We start from the raw sequence: 23,895 nt of genomic DNA on the forward strand, positions 1-23,895 counted from the left end.
AAAAACAGAGATGTGCATTTCTCGTTTGAACGCTTCTCCAAAATGATCTAGGAAACAGTCTGCTTCTTCACTCAATGCCCAGAATACCTTCCTTCTCCTCTCTTCCTTCCTTGTCTGATACTTAACTTGCACAGCATCTGTTTCAGAACCTGGATATGTAAGTGGTTACTCTGGCACTTGACAGAGAATATATATACTAAAAAAACAAGAGGTGTTTTGTGAAGACATACTTAAGTATAGCTGAATACGACTATATGTATACATGTGTAACTTTCTAGAAATTCATAAAAATTATTAAGTTTACAACGTTGCTTTGAGGTAGACAGGCATGGGTAGAGAAAGTTGTCATCTAAGTCTTACAAGGACTCAGCTATCCAGCAGATGTTGGAATTGAATCGTATTGCTTTCAGTATGACTTCAAGGGAGTTGGCAAGATTTATTCTTGTCAAGTTCACAATGATAAAGGCTCATGAGACAATCTCTATGTATTTTCATTTTTTAGCTTTCAGCTTTTACGAGTAACTTAGAACTTAGAAAAAGCAGCAGGTTCTCGAAGTAAAATATCAATTAATAAAATGTAAAGAAGGCATTACATGTACCATTTTTAATTACATATAACACATATATCCTCCCCTACCCATAAGATGAAGAGGAAAAACCGAAAGTATAAAAGATCGAATAATAGCTCCATATACTGCCAAAGCCAAAAAATTTTCAATTATAATGGGACAAGAGCTGGAGCAGTAGAATAAGCCTCATTAAAGTATTTACTTAATAAAATTTACCAACATTTAATAAAAAGGGCTTGCTAAAAAAGGATTCTTCCCTATCTGTGCACATTCATTCATTCAGTAAATACCCATGGAGTGCCTACTGTGCGCCAGGTGTTGTTGTAGATCCTGGGAATGTAGCAGAGAATGAGCGTGTACAATTACCTGCCCACATGATATTTACATTTCCACGAGTGGATATGTAACAGAAACAAACTTCCTAGATATATAGTATGTCAGACGGTGACCTGTGTGATGGAGAAGACCCAGCAGACAAAGGGATGAGGACTGCTGAGCCAGAGAACGGGAGAGGAAGCGGGGTGAGGGGCTTTATTTAAAAAGGGAGATCACGGAAGGCCTCATGGATATGAGCTGCGATTTCCTTAGAAAAACAATTATATTATTCCATTTTCTCCAATGAAAAGTTAAAGGGTAAAACAGAGAAGGGTTCTATATAAACAATTTACTAAAAACAAGTTGAGTCTTTCCTGCAGCGGCACCTTACAGCATTCCTTGTAGTCTGAGTTATTCTGTGGTTACATGTACATCTGTGTCCTCTATTAAACTGGAGCGTCGGGGCCGTGAGCTTAGTCACCTAACCAAGCATAACGACCGAGACAGGTACTAGGCAAAAGTTTGTTAAAGCAGTTGGAAGAAGATCCTCAGTAGCTTCGACAGTATGTCTAAAGGGAGGAAGTCCGCCATTGCAACTCTAAATACATCCCTCAGTGAACGTAAGGCACACAAAGGCTATTGCAGGATTAGGGAAGTCAGAGCACGTGTCCCATTTTCTTGCTGCACCAAGGCAAGGTGCAAACAGTGGTTAGCTGGGTTGTACAACTCACCTCCCTACTGGATTCAATTACTAAACACACAGATACTATTCTCACCAGTTCCCTGGGAATGAGGAAAGTTAAAGACATCCCCTGAGAAACATTTCAATATGTAAGAAGTCCTCCATTTATTTCAAGTTTTGAATATTAAGATAATTCTTGTGAAAGCAGAGTATGTCCAAAACAATGCTATGGTGAGTCCATGAACCTGGGATATAAACTCTAACTAGTTTAAGGGATTTCTAAAAACACTAATTCTAAAACCATAATAATCTATGAAATTTATTGTAAAATCAAAAGAAGCACCATATATCTACATTGTAATGTATTTTGTGAAATACATAAAATGTATTTTATAAAATAAATATAATTAACATAATTACATATAAATTATATATCTTCTATAATTAACAAAATACATTAAGTATATAAGTACATTATATAAAATATGTTGCAGATCACAAGACCTAAAGTATATAACAATATATGACTATTAATACTACTGCTGTTATATTTTTGTTAAGGATTTTATATGTGGAAGGCAATGAAGTGCTTTGCCTTGTAACCTGCTGGTATAAGTAGATTATTACTCTGATTTTACAGAAAGACCACTCTCTTACACCATACACAAAAATAAATTCAAAATGGATGAAAGACCTAAATGTGAGACAGGAAGTCATCAAAATCCTAGAGGAGAACACAGGCAGCAACCTCTTTGACCTCTGCCATACCAACTTCTTACTAGACACATGATGGGAGGCAAGGAAAACAAAAGCAAAAATGAACTATTGGGACTTCATCAAGATAAAAAGCTTCTGCACAGTGAAGAAAGCAATCAATGAAACTAAAAGGCAACCTACAGAATGGGAGAAGATATTTGCAAATAGCATATGTGAAAAAGGGTTAGTATCCATAATCTATGAAGAACTTAACAAACTCAACAACCAAAAACCAAATAATCCAGTTAAGAAATGGGCAGCAGACATGAATACACATTTTTCCAAAGAAGACATACAAATGGCTAACAGACACATGAAAAGATGCTCAACATCACTCAATGTCAGGGAAATACAAATCAAAACTACGGTAAGATACCACCTCACGCCTGTCAGAATGGCTAAAATTAACAACACAGGAAACAACAGATGTTGGCGAGGATGTGGAGAAAGGGGAACCCTCCTACACTGTTGGTGGGAATGCAAACTGGTGCAGCCACTCCGGAAAACAGTATGGAAGTTCCTCAAAAAGTTAAAAATAGAACTACCCTATGATCCAGCAATTGTGCTACTAGGTATTCACCCAAAGGTTTGTAAAAAAAAAAATACAGATTCAAAGGGGCACTTGCACCCCAATGTTTCTAATGTTTATAGCAGCATTATCAACAATAGCCAAACTATGGAGAGAGCCCAAATGTCCATTGACCAATGAATGGAAAAAGAAGATGGGGTGTGTGTGTGTGTGTGTGTGTGTGTGTGTGTGTGTGTGTGTGTGTGTGTGTGTGTGTGTGTATACATATAATGGAATATTACTCAGCCATCAAAAAGAATGAAATTTTGCCATTTGCAACAAAATGGATGTAGCTAGAGTGTATTATGCTAAGGGAAATAAGTCAGAGAAATACAAATATCATATGATTTCACTCATGTAGAATTTAAGAAACGAAAGAATATAGGGAAAGGAAGTTAAAAAAAAGAGAAGGAGGCAAACCATAAAAGACTCTTCTTAACTACAGGAAACCAAGTGAGGATTGCTGGAGGGGAGGTGGGCCATGGTCGGGGGGGGGTGTTAAATAGGTGATGGTCATTAAGGAGGGCATTTGTTGTGATGAGCATTGGGTGTTATATTTAAGTAATGAATCATAAAATTTTATACCTGAAACTAATATTATACAATATGTTAACCAAGTAGAATTTAAAGAAAAACTTGAAACAGAAAACCACATTGCACTGGAAACAACTCTTTTAATAACAAACATATTTATCACAATTGGTAGACACAACAGGATGATAAATCATCTAAACACAGGTTGCAGGAGAATATGATATCAAGAATGCTAATAAGAAGATCCCTTCAAAGAAGAACTGAGTTAAGTTTTACCATGATGTTACCAAAAATATATTCATTGAACAAATATTTGTTGAATAAGTAAATGGGAGGCAATAAAAGATTTTAGGCAGACATGCAGTTAATACAGAAGACAGGAGTTTTAGTAAGAGAACAGAGTGAATGAGGTCAAACATAAGCTAATATAATAATCCAAGTGAGAAATGATTAAGGTCTGAACTAGTATTAGTAAGACTGGGAATAAGAAAGTGGGCACAAGAGATACCTACAGAATTAAAGGAGCTATGACCAACTGGTAAGGGATGGTATAGTAAAAGAGAAGGCTACTCTCAGGTTTCTGCCAGGTGGATGGGAGGTAGTGCCAGTGCATGGGACAGAAAATTAAGAGAAAATGGGATTCTGTGAGAAAGATGAAGAATTTTCTTTTAGATACTGAAATGAAATTCTTGTGGCTTTCCTGTTAACAGTCACAAATAGGCTTGGAGTTCTGGATGAGATGCATAAATGAGGGAGTTAACCACACAGAAGTGTGATAGAATGGCCCTCTAGGAAGAGCCAGGTGAAAATGAAGGTGGTGATGGAGACCACACAATTTTGACAGGTAAAGAGGCAGTACAAGAATGAGCAGCGTTCCTCCTTCTGGAGCCAACCCCGAAAAAATTCTATTGAATGCCAGTTCTCTCTGATTAAATCCTACCATTCTTTGACGTCTTGGGAAACTGGGCAGTTTGAGGATGTGGGCTGTAACCACAGTTTAAGGATCATCAAGTTTCCAGCCAAGATTTTCAAGCAGGCACAGTTTTCACATGAAACAGTTGCCAAAATATCCAACAGAGACTCACAAGTTGAGACTTTTTGAGGAAACGCTTTAAAGGTGAAAGAGTTCATAAAAAGGTATTTGGATTTGCCTAAGTGCTAAGAAGTACTTGCCTTTTTATTCTGTTAACACTGAGTCCTATCACAAAAAGATTATACCACCTGATTGTTAGAGCATATTTGAAACAGTGAGCATCTTTTCTTCACATGAACTTCTTATTTTGGAATAATTTCAGACTTAGTGAAAAGTCGCCAAGATAGTACAGGGATTACCCTTCACCCAGGCTCGGTCAGTGCTAACATCTTCTGTAACCATGACATAAACCTATTCCACCAAAGACTGACACCAATATACTGTTACAGGATTTTCTCCTTCGGTGCCCACGGTTCTTGGTCACGTCGCTTCGAAGAATGAAGAGGGAGACCAGGCAGAGTGGTGGACAGCAGAGCAAGGTTTATTGAGCAACAGGGAAGCGATAGTACAAAGCTCCTAAAGAGGGAGGGGACCCGAGAGGGTTGTCACAGGAGTTTCTAAGTCTAGGTGGTTTTATGGGCTTGTTGGCTCTCTGTTTTAATCTGATTAACCCTCCCTGTACCTGCCATCCAATCAGGTTTTCGTCACCTATCACGTGGGAAAGGGTGGAGAGCTCCTTCCAGGGTGGGTGTAAAATCCTCTTACAGGTGGTTTCCTCCTAGGGCAGGGCGGGGCGGTTGTCCCTGCCTGCCTGCATTCTAACTAACCTTCATGACTACTACTAGTAACTAAACTCCAGGCTTCGTTTGCATTTTGCCAGTTTTCCACTAATGCCCTGTTCCAGTTCAGGGACAAATCAGAATGCCACACTGCATTTAGTTTTCATGTCTCTTTCATCTCCTCTGGTCTGTGTCAAGTTTTCGATCTTTCCTTAACCGTCATGACCTTGAAAATACTGGTCAGGTATTCAGGAGAATAATATTCAATTTGACTTTCTCTGATTTCTTTTCAAAGATGAAACTGGGATTAGGGGTTTTAGGGAAGAATCTCACAAGTGCCCTTAGCACCCTGTACGTTACCTAGAGGGGCATGTATTATCAACAAGAATTATTGTTGACATTAATTGATTACCTGATTAAGGTGGTATCTGCCAAGTATCTCTACTGTGAAGTTAGTTTTCATCCCTTTCCAGAATACACATTGACACACACAACAGGTGTGTGTTGTTATTAAATTCTGCTTTAGATGAGACTGGAATCTTGCCGAAGACACGGGTCCATCAGAGTAGACTGTACTGAGGACACCAGAGATCCTTGGAAGATATTTCTCAGAGCACTATCACGGTTCCTCCTACAACCCTGTGAGTCAGAGCTCATTATAGTGATAGTAATTATTCCAATCAGATACTGTCTTAAATTTCCTTTTCAAGTGAGGAGCAACAGATATTTAGTATGGACATAGCCATTAGTCCATTACAAAACAATAATGGACACCTAACCCAATACTGATAATTAGCAGACATAAATAAATATTCTAAAACTCACAGCATTTGCAGATATCTAAACATAATGTATCTGAGAAATACCATGTAGGAATTAAATAGAAAGACTACCTAATATTCCTCACCTAATCTCAATAGTCAAGAATTCCAATTCAGACATAAATGCATAGAAACTGTTCTAAGACATACAAGTCACAATCCAATATTTGCTCAGGCTATTAAAGTAATTTCAAAAAACTTAATATGTAATAATCCCAGTCTTTATGTAGTATTTAATTGTAGTTATTAATATTTGTGTGCATAAAATTTAGGCATTTGCTCTTATTCATACAGTACTTTTTCCACATCCTACACTATTTGATTGAAAAATTGATTAAAAAAATAACATGGGACAAGGGGGATAAAACGTATTAAAGTTTCAGCAAATTAAACTAGTATGCATTTAAATCTATACAACCAACAGTGTGCAATTAAGGACAACTTTCCTGCCCAAATTTTGTTTACTATTAAATCTGTGTTTAAAACCTCAGAGACTAGCCCGAGCATGGAACACCCTGCCCAAGGGGCAGCGGGTGACCGGAGGGGGACCCTGACCCCTGCATGCGCAGGTTTCCACCAGCCCACAAGTGACAGCATGGCAGCCATGCCCTCCAGCGGCTTGCTCATGGCCACCTGCGACTATCACCTCCACCGCCCAGGCTCCCCTTCCAGTAACAGCTCCTGCAGAAGCGCAGAGTATGCTGGGGAAGCCATCCCTCACCACCCCAGGGCTGACCCCCATCACTGGTGGGCAAGTTTCTTCTTCGGGAAGTCCACTCTCCCGTTCATGGCTACAATGTTGGAGTCCCCAGAACACTCGGAATCTCCTCAGGCCTCCAGCAGCACGATCATCTGCGACTTGGCTCTGGAAGCCAGAAGGAAGCAGCTTGGTGACCAGCCTGGCAAAGCCGACACCAGGCCGCCATCCTGAGTGGCCACCACCAGGCTTCAGGAGGCGCTGGATTACCCCCCTCTCCCCCCGCTTCCCCGTAGACTAGTCAGGCTGCCACAGGCAGAAGCAATTGGGTTCTTTTATATCAAAATAGCAAAACACCAAAAAGGAAGTTGAGAGAATCCCACTGTTTACTATCCAAGCCACATTCAAGTCTTCCTCACACCTGGAACCGTGTGCCTTGTACCAAGTGGAAAATAAACTCCAAGCAGCCAGTAAAAATAAAATAAAATAAAAATAAAAAATAAAACCTCAGAGACTGAAATATTGAATTCTGTCATCATATAATAGTACAAAATACTCCAAACTGTATTTTAGGAGGCCTGTTATTCTCAGGGCCTTATAATCTAGATTTGTTTTGCTTCTTCCTAAACAACATGCATCTTACATTCTTAGAAAGTTGGAGCAATAGCTTTTAATGTTTTCCACTGAATTCAAAGGTTTAGATCTCAAGTATGCATCATGACATCAGAAAATAGATGTGCTCTTTGAAGATCCAGTCATATCAGATGGCATCCTGATAATGTATTATTCATGACTCAGTTACAGATAAATAATGTGGTAACATGAAAACAAAGCATTAAAAAGTCACACGTATCGGTGAATCCTTTTGCAAAAGAATAAAAGTTGAGGGTGAACAGTTTTAAAATAGATAAATAAATAACTGTAGTGATTTAGGGAAACTTTAAAAAATTAATCACATGTTCTGGATAGTAAGCTCCTTCAGGGTAAGGACAGACTAATTCAAATTCTATAACGTTCTAAGATGTTACATAGTACGGTTTCTTAACATATTAAATATTAATTTTATTTATAACTAACATTTTAAAGTATGTAAGATAAGATCTTACAAATACAGACACTTTGATGACAAATTCATATTTATAATTTACTAAGTAGAAATACAAATGTATGATAATTTGATAGGACTTATTAGGTGGAGAAGTATAAAAGATCTTTCTATATAGTTTATGTGCATTTTAAGTAGAAATTTTGAATAGCCCTCATCTCAAGATGATCTCACTTGGGGGTAGAAGCATCTTTTATTACTCTCCTTGCTAGTCTTTCTAATTTAGCTTTTCTCTTGCTATTACATTAAATCAGATGAAACGCTGTATCTCCAGGTTAAATGTAAAGCCGAGTGGAAGCTCACAGATACTCTACTTCATCAGATTTACTGTAACCTCAAGGTTATATTAAGGAAACCACAAGGTTTTTGTTGTGAGTCATGGAGCCTTCAGTTTATCCAATGATGCTTTTTAAAACACGAAACTAATCACACTGTTGTCCATCTTAGAACTCTTCAAACTCCCTGCCATTGGTTCACTGAAGAGCTACCCATCCTCCCTGAGTCCTGAGGTATCTATCCTAGAACGCTCTTCTTCCCTCTGCCATGCAACCCCTATCTGTTTATGATGTCTCAGCCTTCTCTAAGAAGCCTTTCCCCTACCTGTGTTGTATTCAACTCCCCTGTGCGTTCATAGGGCACAACACAGACTCAACAGGCCCAAAGCACCTCTTCCACGCCAGGTGCTGTTGTTCAGGCATGAACAAGACAGATCTGCCCCACTTTGTGGGCTATATGGTCAGGCTGGGAAGAAAGGCTTCCAGCAAACAATTAGAAATAACCAACACAATTACTGGAAGTGTTCAGAGTGCCCTGAAGGAGAACACAGGGGGTACAGACACACACAGTGGCAGAAACTAACCTGGAGGAATGGGGAAGAGATGGCCTCCTTAACAACCTCACCTATTTTGCCATTGTGGGACAGGTGAAGAGAAAGAAAAATTCGAAAAATATTCAAACGATATGCAAAAACAATCCAGGCAAAGGAGACAACACCTAAGGCAGAGAAGGAGAGGGACTAGGGTATATTTTCCAAAGAGAAATAGTAGTACAAGACGAGGCTGGAGAATGTGCTGGGCCTAAATCATGCCAGGGGCCTGAGGCAGCCGTGGAAGTGCACTGATCCTTTTCCCCCTAGAAAGAACTCGCTAGGGCTGTGAGGGGGCCAGCCGGTTGTCATGGCCCAGTGGCAACTCCAGGATACAGCAAAGTGGGCCACCAAAGCCACACCCTTCCCTGAGAGCTCGTAGCCGGTGACTAACCACAATGGGAGTAGGAGGGTCTGGTCCTTTCTGCTCAATGCACGACTGCTCTAATAGGTCTTGATTCTGTCCTCCCTACTGGATCATCCAAGACCTTACCAGATCAGCTTCGCAGATCATATACACCTGATACCTGATTACCCTCTTCCCTCAGTTTAAGGCTCCCTCTGAATTTCAGCATTAAGTTTGAGATACGATTATTTATTTTCAGACTTAATGACCAAATACTGTATTACAGATACTATCAATTTGACACACATAATTGCATTCCCAGCTTTCAATAATTTCAGTGTTGATGCTAGGAAAACTGAAACACGGGTTGTGAGGAATTTACAATTTCTTTTCTAAGAAACTCAAAATCAGCTCTGTCTGGATGAAGCAGATAACTCTCAATGGGCTGTGTTCTGTTTTCGTTAAATAAATATTTAATTATAGCAATTTATTGCTGGAAATAGCACAATACATTTGGTATAGTTCAAGCTACAACAGAGATGGGAAATGTTCACTCAATTTTGTTCAGTTTGTACAATGTGCTACTTGTCAATTAGGATAATTAACAAGGCTTGTCTTCAAAGACAGAAAAGGATCTACTACCTCAACTTAGTAAATATATGCCAAAAGCAATCTGAAAAACTTTTGTGAGGGAGTAAGTTTTTCTTAGGACTGCCCCTCCAATACCTCTGCTGTCCTGCCACATGGGTATTAGTCTGCATGAGACAGATGAGAGACATGAGACTCAATCCCGGCTCCAGTCCAAGACAATCAGGTTACTCTCATCCTATGTTGCCAAAACCAAGAGTGGCCTAATGGAGAGATCTCAGGACTGAAGTTGGATGATGATGATGGGAAGTGATGTCCCTTCTCCTTTAATCCCCCTGAATGTGAAGGGCTAAAATGCTGCTACAGGTGGTCATTGAAGGCAGTCAGGGAAACCATACTAGAGACAAAGCCTACAAAGCGGAACAAAGACAATCAAAGAAACAGACAAGACATCTGAGTTGTATCTGAAGACTACCTATCTCGCCTGACTATTGAGGCCAGGTTGAAATGTACTTCCTGTTATTTGTACCATCAAAAGCATTTTAATGTACAAAGGTGTTTTCCTACTTTTCTTAGTTTAAAATTACAAATCTGATCGTGCACCTCAGCTTACCCTCCTGCTTCTGCCAGTAAAAGAATGGTCAATTGCCATTCAATGCTTCAGGCTTAATTTGGTTGATCTTCACTAAACACTGGCTTAAAAAATATTTTGCATATCATTTCAAGTACCAAGAAAAATTGTGAAATATAATAAAATATAAACTTGTATACTAGCTAAACTAGTGTTATTAAATGCTTGGATGCTAGGTGAGAGACATTACGGAACACCTTAGAGTCCACAGATGCAAAGTAGCAGACTCTTCCCTGATGTAAAAAAGTTGATCATGTTTTGTTTGTTTATTTAAGAGTTTGTAATGATGACTCATGGGCCAAATACAGGCCACATTTGTTTGTTTTGCCCTTACAATATTTAAACACACATATAAAAAGAAAACACACATAGGTCTTCATGGAAATGATGAATGAGAGATGAAAAGTTGCTACTCATTTTAGGCCAAGAATGAGCTGCCAGTTTCAACTACTTTATATAAGGTCCACTTCACCCATCTTGTGACTTCATCACTATAAGGTATTTGAATCTTTGACCTCTGATTTAAGTGCACATTATTCTTTGGCAGCTAAGTACAGATTTATTTAACATACAGGAAAAATCTGACAGCCAAAACATTGGCACAAGAATAACTAATCACTTCAGAGGAGTAAAAACTTTAAGCAGGATCTTTCATATCCTTGTTACTAAGACTTACCACCCAAAAGGTGTATATCTTACCTGTAAGTCTTTTTCTTCTATCTTTTTTTGGAGCAGTTCAAGACACTTGGTAAAGTCGGTATGGTCTTGGTCAGGCGTTGAAATAATCTCACATCCCTATGTGTTTAAAGTAAGAGGAAAGTTAAGAATTCATAATGATGGCAGCCTTATTATGACAAGATCAAACACTAGAAAAGTAAAGATAAGGTATCAACAGATATAGCCTATTATGCCTGTATTATACCCTGATCATTAGTATCATTATCGTTTTTATTTCACATAACAAGACATCTCAGAAATGGTGTTAGAATATCACAATAATGGTCTGATTATGACAATCATTTTATTCAACAAAAGTGCAGATTTATACTACATTAATGGTCTTTAAGAATCACTGCTGTGACAACATTCGAGATTAACATAAGGACTCTGGTACAAGTATTATAAAATATATTCACAGTAAAACTACCTGAAGTTAAAATGAAACTATTTCTAAAAAAGAAGTATGAATTTAAGTGGACCTCCTAAGTTTACTTACATGAATGGAAAAACTCATTAATATTGAACTAATGATAAAACTACATTTTAAGTAAAATCAAGTCAGCTGTTCTATAAAATTCCTTTACAGCACCTTTCTTACCCAAAGTAAAAAGCAGCATGAAGAGCTACACCTGCATAAATATGTCTCTTGGATTACTTTTTGGACATAAGGAAGTGAATTTATATGGTCTTTGCCTCTTCTACACCAGAGACCTTACCTAGTGGAAAACCAGGAACATATTTACAACTACGAAGCTACGACAGTGCCAACTTGTTGGCACTCGTGAACTCAGACAGCTAGAGAAACAGTATTTCTGAAATGACCCCTTTTCCTCCACTGTCTTAACAAAGGCAAAGGCGTGTAAAACCGTAACTTCTTAATTCACGAATGTAACAATTCGTGGTCTCTCATAAACAGCTGAGTAAGGGGAAGTTAAATATAATCCTGTATATAAAGTTGCCATTCAAAGAGTTTTCAAGGATACAGAACACCCATACTGCCTCCTAAATTATTCTAAGAACTGTTCTCAGTAGATTTAACGGTTCTTCTTTAACTTCAAGGTCTCTCTAAATGTGTCAAGCTCAACCTGGGCTTCATTCATTTATGACTGCTATCCTACAAGGTAGTGACCAATGAAAAAATTAATTTCTCATCATTCAGAAATATACTATGCCCTAAAAGATATATATGTCATTTTTACAAAATCGTTGACATGTACTTTTCTGACCCTAAGAGAACATTGAAATTTACTACAATCACATAAAGGGCATAAAGCAGTTGACTTGTCTCAGGTTAACATTCCTAGAAAAAAGATATAAGAATATGCCAGAACCTACAGGGAAATTATCAGGGCTGAGGAGATTAGATTGTCACCAACCCCCCCCCCCCCGCCCAAAAAAAATCACTATACTGAAAGTTCCCTGAGGACAGGAATTATGTTTCACGCATTACTATTTCTAGTGCAGGGTACCAGTCTGCTACATGGTAAGTATTCAATAAATGTTTAATATTCTTGAGGAATAAAAACGTATGCTGGCAACGGAGTAGGAGAGCATGGTATCTTATTGCTAAATACTGCATTTTAACAATGGGAAATCACTTTTGTCTTTTTAGTGCTGACAATATAAATAATCACTCCAGCAAAAAGAAACAAAATGAAAAAGGCAATCTGAAATAGCAATAATACAACAGACGATTAACAGACCATTGTTTACGTTCACAGTTATCCTTACAGAATCAACACAGATCCATAGGACAAATTATAGTGAATGAGAACCCAAGAAATAATCTGGTCCCACTATAATATTTTGTAGATTAAGAAAATAAAAATGAGAGATTTAAATTGATTTGCTAAACCCTGGACAACAGGGTCCAACAATGTCACATCTAGAAATTCTACTTCTTTACTCTGATGATGTGGGAATAAATACCTAGATACCGGATACAAAAAGGTCATATAACATCTCCAGAGCTGGTTCCATAAGAATGGTTACACGAGAAAAGCTTTGAGGTTTCCCAAAACATATGAGCAAGGCTTTACCTCATCAATTTAAGACAGACACACAAAAAAGTGTAAGTCAGGACATGGAGACAGATTACCAGAACTAAAAAATGCGGGCTGTGTCTAAACCAAGAACTTCTATTGACTCTAACTGAGGTGTTTATCAGCCATCCATAGCTTCTTGGAATTGTCATGAGTTTAAATAATTCTAATCTCATCACAGATTGAGAAGGAATTCACTGGAAGTGCAAACAGCCCCAACCGTCCTCACAGGGCAGCTTACAACCCTAGAAAGGATCCTGGCAAAACAAAGTATCAGCCAAAGTGCAATAATACCAGGTCTTTGGCCAACTAAAGATGTTTTTACTGTTTTCTAGGTCTTACGATAACATATTAACATCTAAAAGAGAAGAAATGTAAAACCAAAGATAAACTACCAAAATCCTGCAGACAAGGAAAAATGCAGAAATGCTCTAAGGTATCAAGTGATGCTTACCTATTATATATTTATTTATAATTATTTATGATATAGAGTAAGACTCCATTTAATAGAGTCAGAAGCCCTGGGTACTGTGAAGAATTTCAGTGGATTAGATGTTTAAAAGACAAAACGAAAACTCACACTAATCCAAGGACTTAGAAGATATAAAAAGCTAGGAAATTTAGCCAAATAAGTATATCACTTTCTAATAAATGGTTTCTAATATTAGCTTTCTAACAGATGTATATATACTTAAGAATATACAGAAACCTTCCAAAGCATAAACTGCAAAACTCCTTAAAGCACCTTTAACACACCAATGTTTGAGTGGAAACTTCAGTTTCAACTGCTACTGTCTTTGATTTTCCTTAGTTGCTTGGAATATATTTTTTAGGATACAAATTATTATTTTATGAGCCAGCAGGTGGCTCCAATCTCATCCTATACACTTGCCTTATGACGTTTTTGTCATTATACAAATAGAAATTTAATAGCTCAATTCTAATAATAAGTTCCCTTTATAGACACACCACTTTTTCAAGCTGTATTATTATTTTTAATATTATATTTTATTAGTTTTGTTTTATATTAGAATTCAAAAGGAAAAGATTTGGATTGATGTCACAAATTTTAGTCTGTGTAAATATCAAGGCTATTTTAATTTTGTTCTAACCTAAAAGGAGTCTTCTGAAGATGAGGAACCACAATGCCTACCCCATGCCCTCCAAACTATAACCAAACATAAAAGGAAAAGCAAGGAAAACTAAGTTCAAACTAGTTTAAAAATTCTGTTCTGGTGTGTCGAACTGACCACAGACTTCCTCATTAGGTCTTTCTCATTCCATGAATCAAAACCAGGAAAAGACACATGAAAATTTAACTATAAATAATTTCCAGAGGCCCAGTCAACTACTTTTTAAGGGCTTACTAGATATATATATATATATATTGCTTTATTAAACTGCACTGTGTACAGAGGAAGTAGGAATCTACCAAATACTAATGGCCCAGTGGTAAATAAAAACACGAATATCATAATTAGTAAACATGTAAAATATAAATACGTGTATGTTTGAGTGTGAGAAAGACAGCCAAGGTAAGGGGAGGCTCTTTTTCTTCCTCTTTCCATACTAAGAAACTCCTACCCATACTTCACCACTATCCAGTAAGTGCTTGAAAGAAAGTCTTCTATTCATCCCTAAATTGCTCCTTTCTTTTTGTCGGGTAGTAGAGATAGTGTGAGCATTTGAAATCTCATTTTGGTTTTGGGGCTAAGCTACACTGTAAAGTAGAGCCAACCACAATACACTGCAACGAGATACTCGGAAAGTTACTGATTGATTACATTAGCTTCTCCTCCATAGAAATATAACGAACATCAAAAAACTGCACTGGTGAGAATCGTATTATAATAGAAAATATGTATTAAGAAATTGAAATAATTCACAATATCAAGGAAGTATCATGAGTTCACATTAAAATGACAGATGCAGATATAAAAGGTGCAGAAGGATGTAGAAAAGCTACAAATAAGGTAAATTAACCCTACTGTCAACATGATAAATTAGCAGATTGGAGGAGACTAAAGACAAAAAATCAGCAAACTTAAGTTACCAGATGTAGAACTTCACATGTGAGGGAGTGCGCTCATGGAAAAATGAACTGAAGTGGAGCAAACCGCGTACACACACAGGCAAAAACTGCCATTTAGTAGAAGCCTTGTCAACGACTCTGGGGATGCATGATCTCTAGTCAGGAAGGGAAGACTCAGTGCTTCCTGAGTATCGGGAAACTAACATCCGCACCGCAGCTGCTAGGACAATACCGAGGCATGTCAAGCACTCCACAGAAGTTTGATGGATAGAAAAATGATGGATGGATTAAAACCATCTTTCTACTCATGGCACTAATGGTATGCTTCTCTAAAACATACACGGGGATAAGCTTTAGACAATGAGTCTAACACAGAAAAGCAGCACTGCTATTTTTTCAAAGGTATTATGCCACCACTGCCATAAGAAAATCATGTAACACTTTTGTTTTAGGGCATGACTAATACAGATTCTTAAAGTGGTGACAAATATTAGTGCTTCATATGTAATTAAGCAAATTAAAATCCAACAACAATGTTAACAAAGTTAACATTCTGTGAGGGAAAAAGAACTACCAATGTACACGGAGGCTAACCAATGAAGCGCTATGAAGTACTACATTAGTAATTCAGAATATCTTTGAATGAGTTGTAATGTATTTCTTAAGACCACTGACAAGGAATCAAACCGACATCAGGAACCTAACAAAAATTTAGCAGTAAACAGTTTCCAGAATATCCCCTAGAATGACAATAACTCACTTCAATTTTTTTAGATTTTTTTTATTATGTTATGTTAATCACCATACATTACATCATTAGTTTTTGATGTAGTGTTCCACGATTCACTGTTTGCGTATAACACCCAGTGCTCACTTCAATTTCTAACTGCTAACTGCTAACATCTATAGTTACAGCAAACACAAAAATGTATGTAATATGTGTAATCTATGATCCTAATCACAGTAAAATCACAAATCATTTAAAACAGATAGGTTTAGGGGTGCCTGGGTGGCTCAGTTGGTTAAATGTCTGACCCTTGATTTTGGTCATGAAATCAGGGTCATGATCTCAAGGTCATGAGATCGAGCCCCATGTCAGGCTCCACACTAGGCATGGAGCCTGCTTGAGATTCCCTCTCTCCATGTGCCTCTGCCCTTAACCCTCCTTTTCCCTCTCTAATGAAAAACAACAAAAAAGATAGGCTTATGTTCAGGGTGGCATACTTACATTTTTAAAAAAGAAAAAAGTTTAAACAATAAGGGTTATGCTAAATGCTTAGATTAACCAAATAACTATTATTACATTAACCAATTTCATTACTTTATAAACCATTAATAGCCTACTTTATGAGTATTAAAATATTTTATTCAAATGACCAAATAATGTTATTATGTAAACTTATTATATCTACCTAATTACTATTAAAGTATTAACCAAACTAGGAGCTTTAAGCTGTAAGCCTCATGAAAGTGTCCTTTGTTCGCTACTGCATCCCCAGTATGAGAACCCGACACAGTGCATGGCAAGTAGGAAGCATTCAGTAATGAATCAAGTCTCTTATAAAGGCCTATGATCAATTATCAGCTTAGACCAGGGATCAGCAGTTTTCTGCAAAGGAGCAGATAGGAGCACTTTCAGACTGTGCAGGTCATAGGGCCCGTGTCCCAACTATTCACGCTGCCTGTGTATCATGAAGTCATCTACAGATAATAGAGAAATAACTAGGGATACCTGTGTTCCAATAAAACTGAAATTTGATGGTCAGATAATCTTCACATGCCATAAAACATTCTTCTTCTTTAGATTTTTTTCCCAACCATTTAAAACTGTAAAAACACTTCTTAGCTTGCCATCTGTACAAAAACAGACAATGGGCCAGATCTGGCCTGTGGGCTGGAGTTTGCCAATGGATCCCTGCTCCAGGCCCACAATTAGTTTTTTTTGTTTTTTTTTTTTTTTGTGATTACAACTAAACCCTATTCATGTGTGAGAAATTTAATAGAAGGAAAAAGATTCAGCCCTTTACAAAAATCTCTCTGCACCTCATTTTCCTCATCTGTAATGGAACTAATCTGCCAACTAAAATTGAGACTGAGGTTCCAAGTGATAATGCACATAAAGCTCCAGGCCCAGCAATGAACACAGCAAATGCTCACCTCAGCACTTCCGAAGAATCTCTAGAAACATGAGATGCTACAGTCAGACCGCCTCACCTCAAAGATCACTAGAGTAAGCAACATATTGTTAATATTCTCCAAAGGACTTTGTGTGGATGTTTACCAAACTATTTTTGAATTTACTGACAACTAAAAGAAATTATTACAAGGCAATGAGTGTCAATAATCAACCTAATTGCAAAAGACCAATGCAAAAGTCATTAGACTGTCATTCTCCATTACTTAATTTACTGTTTGCCAATAATTTAACTAATATAAGTTAATTAGTTTTTACATTTAGCACACATGAAACCTATCAGGTTATATACCATGTTGACTCCTCTAAAACTCTTTAATAGGAAAGAAAACAGATCCTTTGAAAAAAATTATAACAATGTATCAATTGTTATTTCATACACTATATCCACAGAGAGACTTGGCCTCATTAAAACAAGAGGCAAGGAGTTAAGTCTGGTGAAAGCATTCCCAAATCTGCTATTAGCTTATTCATTTTAGGTGAAGTCATTTGGTGCCCATCCACCTACCCAGGACAAGAAAGGACTTGTGCAAATTACCCTGAAGAGATTTTATGGGGCTCTGAGACTTCTACTGTAACTTTATGGGCTGAGTTTATAAGGTTCAGAATTCAGAAGTGTTATTTCCTCCTAGGTACCATGCACACCAATTCTGAATATTTATTTGGAGTGCCTTGCATATAGCCTTGCACCTTGCATAATTAAAAGCAATATGTATGTAGCTATAAAATCTAAGATGTTTTTCAATAACCTAAGATTTTTCCTAACTAAATATAACCCAATTCTTTGAAAAGTCAGAGAATTTTTATTTATTTATTTATTTTTAAAGATTTTATTTATTTATTTGACAGAAAGAGAGAGACAGTGAGAAAGGGAACACAAGCTAGGGGGAGTGGGAGAGGGAGAAGCAGGCTTCCCGCAAAAAATCAGAGAATTTTTAAAGTATGTTAAAGTTAGAATCTTAACATTGTGATCTGCTGATAATTAACTGTCTTCCTCATTAAATTAATAACATTTATAATTAGTATTTGAGTACACATTTTGTTATGGGAGATTTTAGTCACTTTACATGAGTTATGTTCTTGAATCCCCACAATACCCTTAATAAGGTAAATGTCATGATCACATTTAAGATATGCAGAGTGAAGTTTGGAGAGATTAAATAACTTGCCCAAGGTCACACAACTGTTGAGGCCATTCTATGTGATCTGAAGCCCATACTCTGAACCAACCATACTTTGTACTCAACCCAGCTTAATTAAACTTTGGGTATTTTGGCAGGTTTAAGCCAAAATAGTTGGTTTTCTCCAGTTTTAAGTACCTGAAAATCCTTTAGCTCTTTCGCAGACATGACTCCTGCCTGACCCCATGCCGCTTCCTTAGTAGCTCAAGGTGTAGAGACCTCAGACATCTGCAAACGGGCACTGAATGCTTAGCTATCTCGCTCTCCTTTTTCCTGCTTTCCTAACTTACAATATTATCACAATATTTATCATTATATTCATGACAATTCTGCTATTAAACTTACCCTTATGCTCAATATCTCGGTGTATAGGTGTTTCTTTCAGTTTATTTTTCTTAGAATTAGAAAAAATGAAATTACTTCGAATTAGAGAAAATGAAATTACTGGGAAATAGTAAGAAAACTGTTTATGATCTTTGATATATGCTGCCAGGGTGCTTGCTAGGAAGGATGTAAAAATACGTATTCCCACTTATAGTAGAGGAGGACAAAGAGTTTCTTAAAATGTAACAGTAGAAAAGATAATTCATCATTAATTTCTTACTGTGAATTAGTTTAATTGCTATACTTGCTTCATAATAAGCAAAGAGAAATCACTTTCATTAAGAGAAAGAGGACTTCATTGGACAGCAGGGAAGTTAAGACAAGTCTGGAGTGTGAAGCAGGAATGAAATGAGAAGTGGTTCATCAGATTGAGGACTGAGCGGTGAAGAACAGTATGAAAGAAATGGACATTTCTGGAAGGGGAAGTAAGTGTCAATCAACAGGGTGTAGGAAAGGAGGCAAAAAGCTATCAAAGATTATCTTTCAAGTTGGCTCTGAAAATGAAATAATTTACTATCCCATCATATTAGAATATTGACATGGATTTTTTTGTAAATAAGCAATGATAAGAGATTTTTTTTAAGCTATGATAAAAGTTTTATTGAGTCTTAACATTCTGACTCTCACACACTTTATTTTCCTCTATTTACTGCTAAAGTTGCCTTTCTTATTGTATGTAGGCATGATAAACACTTAAGAATATTTTGGGGAGACATATTCAAGAGTTTTCTAAAAATCGAATATGTTAAAGTAATACTTTATTTTATTATTATTTCCATAATCATTCTTAAATTGAACTCACCAGAACTCTAATAAGAAACTGCCTGCCAGGGCGCCTGGGTGGCTCAGCTGGTTAAGCGACTGCCTTCGGCTCAGGTCATGATCCCAGGGCCCTGGGATCGAGTCCCGCATCGGGCTCCCTGCTCCTTGGGGAGCCTGCTTCTCCCTCTCTCTCTCTCTCTGCCTGTCGCTCCCCCTGCTTCTGCATGCACTTTCTCTCTGTCAAATAAGTAAATAAAATCCTTAAAAAAAAAAAAAAAAAGAAACTGCCTGCCAGATTGAGAGTATAGTAGTTATGGGGCAAAATGCCATGTACTCTGGATAATCAAAGATACAGATCTAAAATTAGCCCAAACTTGTTCTCAAGTTTAATTAGATAAATCCAACTGGAATCTAAGTGATCTATGTTCCTTGGTATGAAAATGGTCTTTTATCTATAGAAATGTAATCACAAAATAACCATTTCCCACTTTCCACTTTATTGTATAAAGCACACTATGGTGGATTGCTCCTTCCATTTTATTTACCAACCTTCTAAAAACAATTCACTTTTCAACTAAAAAGATTTTTTTTTTTTAATCATCAAATGACAGCCTACAAGTAATGATTTCTTCGGCAAGAATATCACATGATTAAACTCTTAAAAACCCCAAGTAACAGGCTGCCTGATATAATTTAATGTTCTCCTTCTGGTTTTCTAGATCATACATGAAAGAGAAAAATAAATGCAATTTAACCTTGTTGCAATTCTCAATTCAATCCCAAACATAAAGAGACATTCTCATCTAGCGCAATCTTCACTGCCCTGGGTGTTATAAGATAACCCTTCCTTTCAACATGGGATTGAATGAAAACTATAGCTTTCCAAACAAGAATGTCACCACTTCTATTAATGGAAGTCAAAAGTCTTTTTAGAACAACATGGGGTCTTAAATGATGGCTTTTTTCCTAAAAGCAGAGCCAGAGTTCTTTTGGAAGAGAGTGCCCCAAAGTGTTAACATAGCAGGCCTCAGACTGTTACCCTAAAAAAGCTTTGCCTGCAAGGTTGGCCCGTGGCTCACAACTGAGAACTTGAATAGTAAATAGTTCCCTATACTAAAAAAAAAAAAAAAAAAAATTTTTTCTTAAAAGCTAAAAGTGGCTTACTGTGCCTAAACTGTTTATTCAATGTGGTTTATGCTGAGCACCTGCTGGTTTTCTTCCTGGGAGTCTCGAATTTTGATACATACTATGCAGAGGGTGTGGGTGCCCTACATATGGATGCCCCCAGTAATATTCTGGGCATTGAGCTTCCCTGTTGACCATAGCTCACACTTATTGTCACAATTTGATGAAGCACATCCTGTGTGACTCCACTGGGAGAGAACTCTTGGAACTAGTGATTGGTTTTCTCCAGATTTTCTCCCCATGTGCCTTTTCCCTTCACTGATTCTACTTTGTATCCTTTTGCTGTCATAAATCACAGCCATGATTAGTATCAAAAGGACAAGAAAAACCAGCACTGATGAGGATATAGAGAAAAGGGAACCCTCCCTGCACTATTGGTGGGAATGTAAATTGGTGCAGCCTCTGTGGAAACAGAAGTTCCTCAAAGAATTAAAAAAAACCACCACCATGTAATCCAGTAATTCCACTTCTAGATATTTACAAATATCTAGAAAACAAAACACTAATTTGAAAAGAGATATGCACCTCTACGTTAACCGCAGCATTATTCACAAGAGCCGAGGTATGGAAGCAACCTAAGTGTTCATGGATACAGGATGAAGAAGATGTGGTATATATACACAATAGAATGTTACTCAGCCATAAAAATCTTGCCATTTACGACAATATGGATGGACAGAAAGGGTATCGTGCTAAGTGAAATAAACTAGACAAAGACAAATAATCATGTGATTTCACTTATATACAGAATCTATACAGCAAATGAACAAAAACAGAGAAAGTCATAAACACAGAGAACAAACTGGTGGTTGCCAGAGGACATGGGGGGATGAGTAAAATAGGTGGAAGGGATTAGAGGTACAAGCTTAGCCAGTTATAAAATAAATTAATCATGGAAATGAAAAGTATACCACAGAGAATATGGTCAATAATACCATAGTAACTTTGTATGCTGACAGATGGTAACCACACTTTCGGGTGAGCACTGCATGATGACGGAATTGTCAAATCACTATGTTGTACACCTGGAACTAATGTATTTGTCAACTATACTTCAATTAAACAAAAAAAATCACAGCCATGAGTATGACTATATGCCAATTCCTGTGAGTCAGACCTCCTAGTGAAGCATGGACTTGGGGATGGTGATGGAAACCCTGAAACAAAGAGCTAAAGAGATTGTTTCTCAATTAGGATGTCCGAATAAGCGCCTGTTTTATGATGTTCCTGTACACATCCAGACCCAGAGATCTGCTCCTGGTCTGGATGCTGTTCCTTCACAACCACTCTGAATATGCTAAGGAAAGAACGAGGCTCCACCAGGACTCCCTGCCAAGTCTCCCGAAAAGTGAAAAGTGAGGAGGGGGGGCAGGCAGGCAGCCAGCGCTGAAGGTAGCCTAGGTGGGTATTGTTGCCCAGTTACTTAGAACTAAGCAGAAGTAGGAAAGGATATTAAATACCACACAGAGAAAAGGAGGTTACAGAACTTCCTCAGCACATGAACCTGATCCTCACTTTGCTTTGAGAAAACTCCCTCCTTTCACTAGAGGATTACTGCATAGCGGTGAGGAAAAAAATGTGGATTCTGGGGGCCAGAATGCTTGTTTAGATCCCACTTAACCATTTCCTAGCTGTGTAAGCGTGGGCAAGTTGTACAACCTCTTTGTGCTTTCCATTATCTATAAAGTGTGGATAATAGTTCTGACCTAATGAAGTTTGTTGCAAGGATAAATGACTTTATAATTGAAAGTACATATAAAATATTTGGCATATTGGAAGCACTGTAAAATCATTGTTGGCTAATACTGTTATTTTCAAGGTTGCGATTATTTTTTCCTATCAACTTTTAAAAATAGAAGAAACCTCAAACAGTGAAACAAGATAATCATCCAAACACATTTTAGCCTAGCTGGAAACCAACATGCATTAGGTGTTGGTAGGTAAAGGGTAAGTGTTCTGTGGTCAAACTCACTGAGAAATACGAAAGCGAACAAATCAGATTTTTGGAAGCCTTCCTTAAAATGATATTGTCCATGGTGAATTTCCAAAAGGGGCATATAGAATGTCTAATATCACAAATCTATTTGGTCACAGACATCTTTTTTTGCATCACGTATCGTGTGGCATCAGCGGTTTGCTGATTACAGTAGCACAGTAGCAGTAGAATTACGTACCTGCTTCATATAAACTGTGATGAGAAGCCTCTACCTACTAGGGATACCAGGATGAATGACCATAGACCTCAGGTTGCAGAAGATCACGTATTAATAGATATCAAGGAATAAAATTATGAAAAAATATTTAGATCAAGCTCAGCAAGCAAAGTACAAAGGAGGGAGTCCCAACAGATATAGGTGGGGAGCAAGGGAAGGACTGATGAGCAGGGGGGGTCCCATGAGCCACACGAATGAGTAGAGAGAGATGGAGTCACAGAGGCCTAGAGAACACAGCATAGGATTAGGAGAGTTAGGCAATCAGCCTGAGGTCATTTGCGAGGCACTTAGGGAGTTCTTAAAAATGTAAAGGGCATACACTTCCCTTTTTTAAATACCTAAAATATGTTAAACAAACTCAAACAAAACAGGTTTTGAAAAATGTAGACAATTTAAAGTCAATTTGAAAGGACTATGACTGAGGCAAGCATAAGAATTAAGGTATATTGGAGAGATCTTTCCACTTAATGTCCCCAGCCTGTCTCATCATTCCCCTGGCGAGATGCTAATAAGGATGAGCTAACCTGTTTAAAGAATATAGAGTGAATACCCTGTCACTCAGTTGTCAATGGAAACTACCTGTCTATAATTCCCTTAACAGAGGCTTTACACCTCAACATGTTAATTAGTCTTAAGGCGCAAGCCTAAGAATTTACTATACTCAGGGTTTTTGTTTTATTTTTTAAAGAAATATACCAATCAATGGAGTTGAGCTTTATACATTCACATAGTTTCTTCTGTCTGGTATAACAGTCAAACTGGCTAACATTTTACAATTTCTAACAGCCCAGTTTGTCATTTTCTCTAAATTAATTGGACCACATCTAAAAGTTGTTGGCATGTGGCCGGACAAAGTGGGAAAGAGACACAGTTAGGAGGAGGAAATAATAAGATTCATGACATTCGGTAGATCAATAAAGATGTTTTTAACTGGAGATTAAAAACATCTGCAG

The 23,895-nt window shown here is 37.5% G+C and overlaps 2 protein-coding genes across 9 annotated transcripts in view; one reads left to right on the forward strand and one right to left on the reverse strand.

Moving 5' to 3' along the window:
* Positions 1-23,895, reverse strand: part of TPK1 (thiamin pyrophosphokinase 1) — a 352,799-nt gene that overhangs the window by 165,919 nt on the left and 162,985 nt on the right. For all 8 annotated transcript variants that reach the window (XR_003516359.2, XR_003516358.2, XR_003516360.2 and 5 more), the window contains one exon: positions 10,929-11,024. Coding sequence is in view for 5 of the 8 variants with exons in the window: in XM_027573183.2 (XP_027428984.1) it covers positions 10,929-11,024 (96 nt within the window). In the remaining 3 variants the exon portion in view is untranslated. The remainder of the gene's footprint in view (positions 1-10,928; positions 11,025-23,895) is intronic.
* Positions 6,182-6,928, forward strand: LOC113911026 (pancreatic progenitor cell differentiation and proliferation factor-like). The gene has a single exon (XM_035723204.1). It carries the CDS (start codon positions 6,395-6,397, stop codon positions 6,926-6,928), a length of 534 nt encoding a protein of 177 aa, XP_035579097.1. The 5' UTR covers positions 6,182-6,394.

The sequence above is a fragment of the Zalophus californianus genome, chromosome 12, assembly GCF_009762305.2.
Source record: "Zalophus californianus isolate mZalCal1 chromosome 12, mZalCal1.pri.v2, whole genome shotgun sequence".
Taxonomy (NCBI): domain Eukaryota; kingdom Metazoa; phylum Chordata; class Mammalia; order Carnivora; family Otariidae; genus Zalophus; species Zalophus californianus.

Bases quoted from the DNA above. Each gene is read 5' to 3' on its own strand.
- LOC113911026 (XM_035723204.1), top strand. From the start codon at position 6,395: ATGCATTTAAATCTATACAACCAACAGTGTGCAATTAAGGACAACTTT.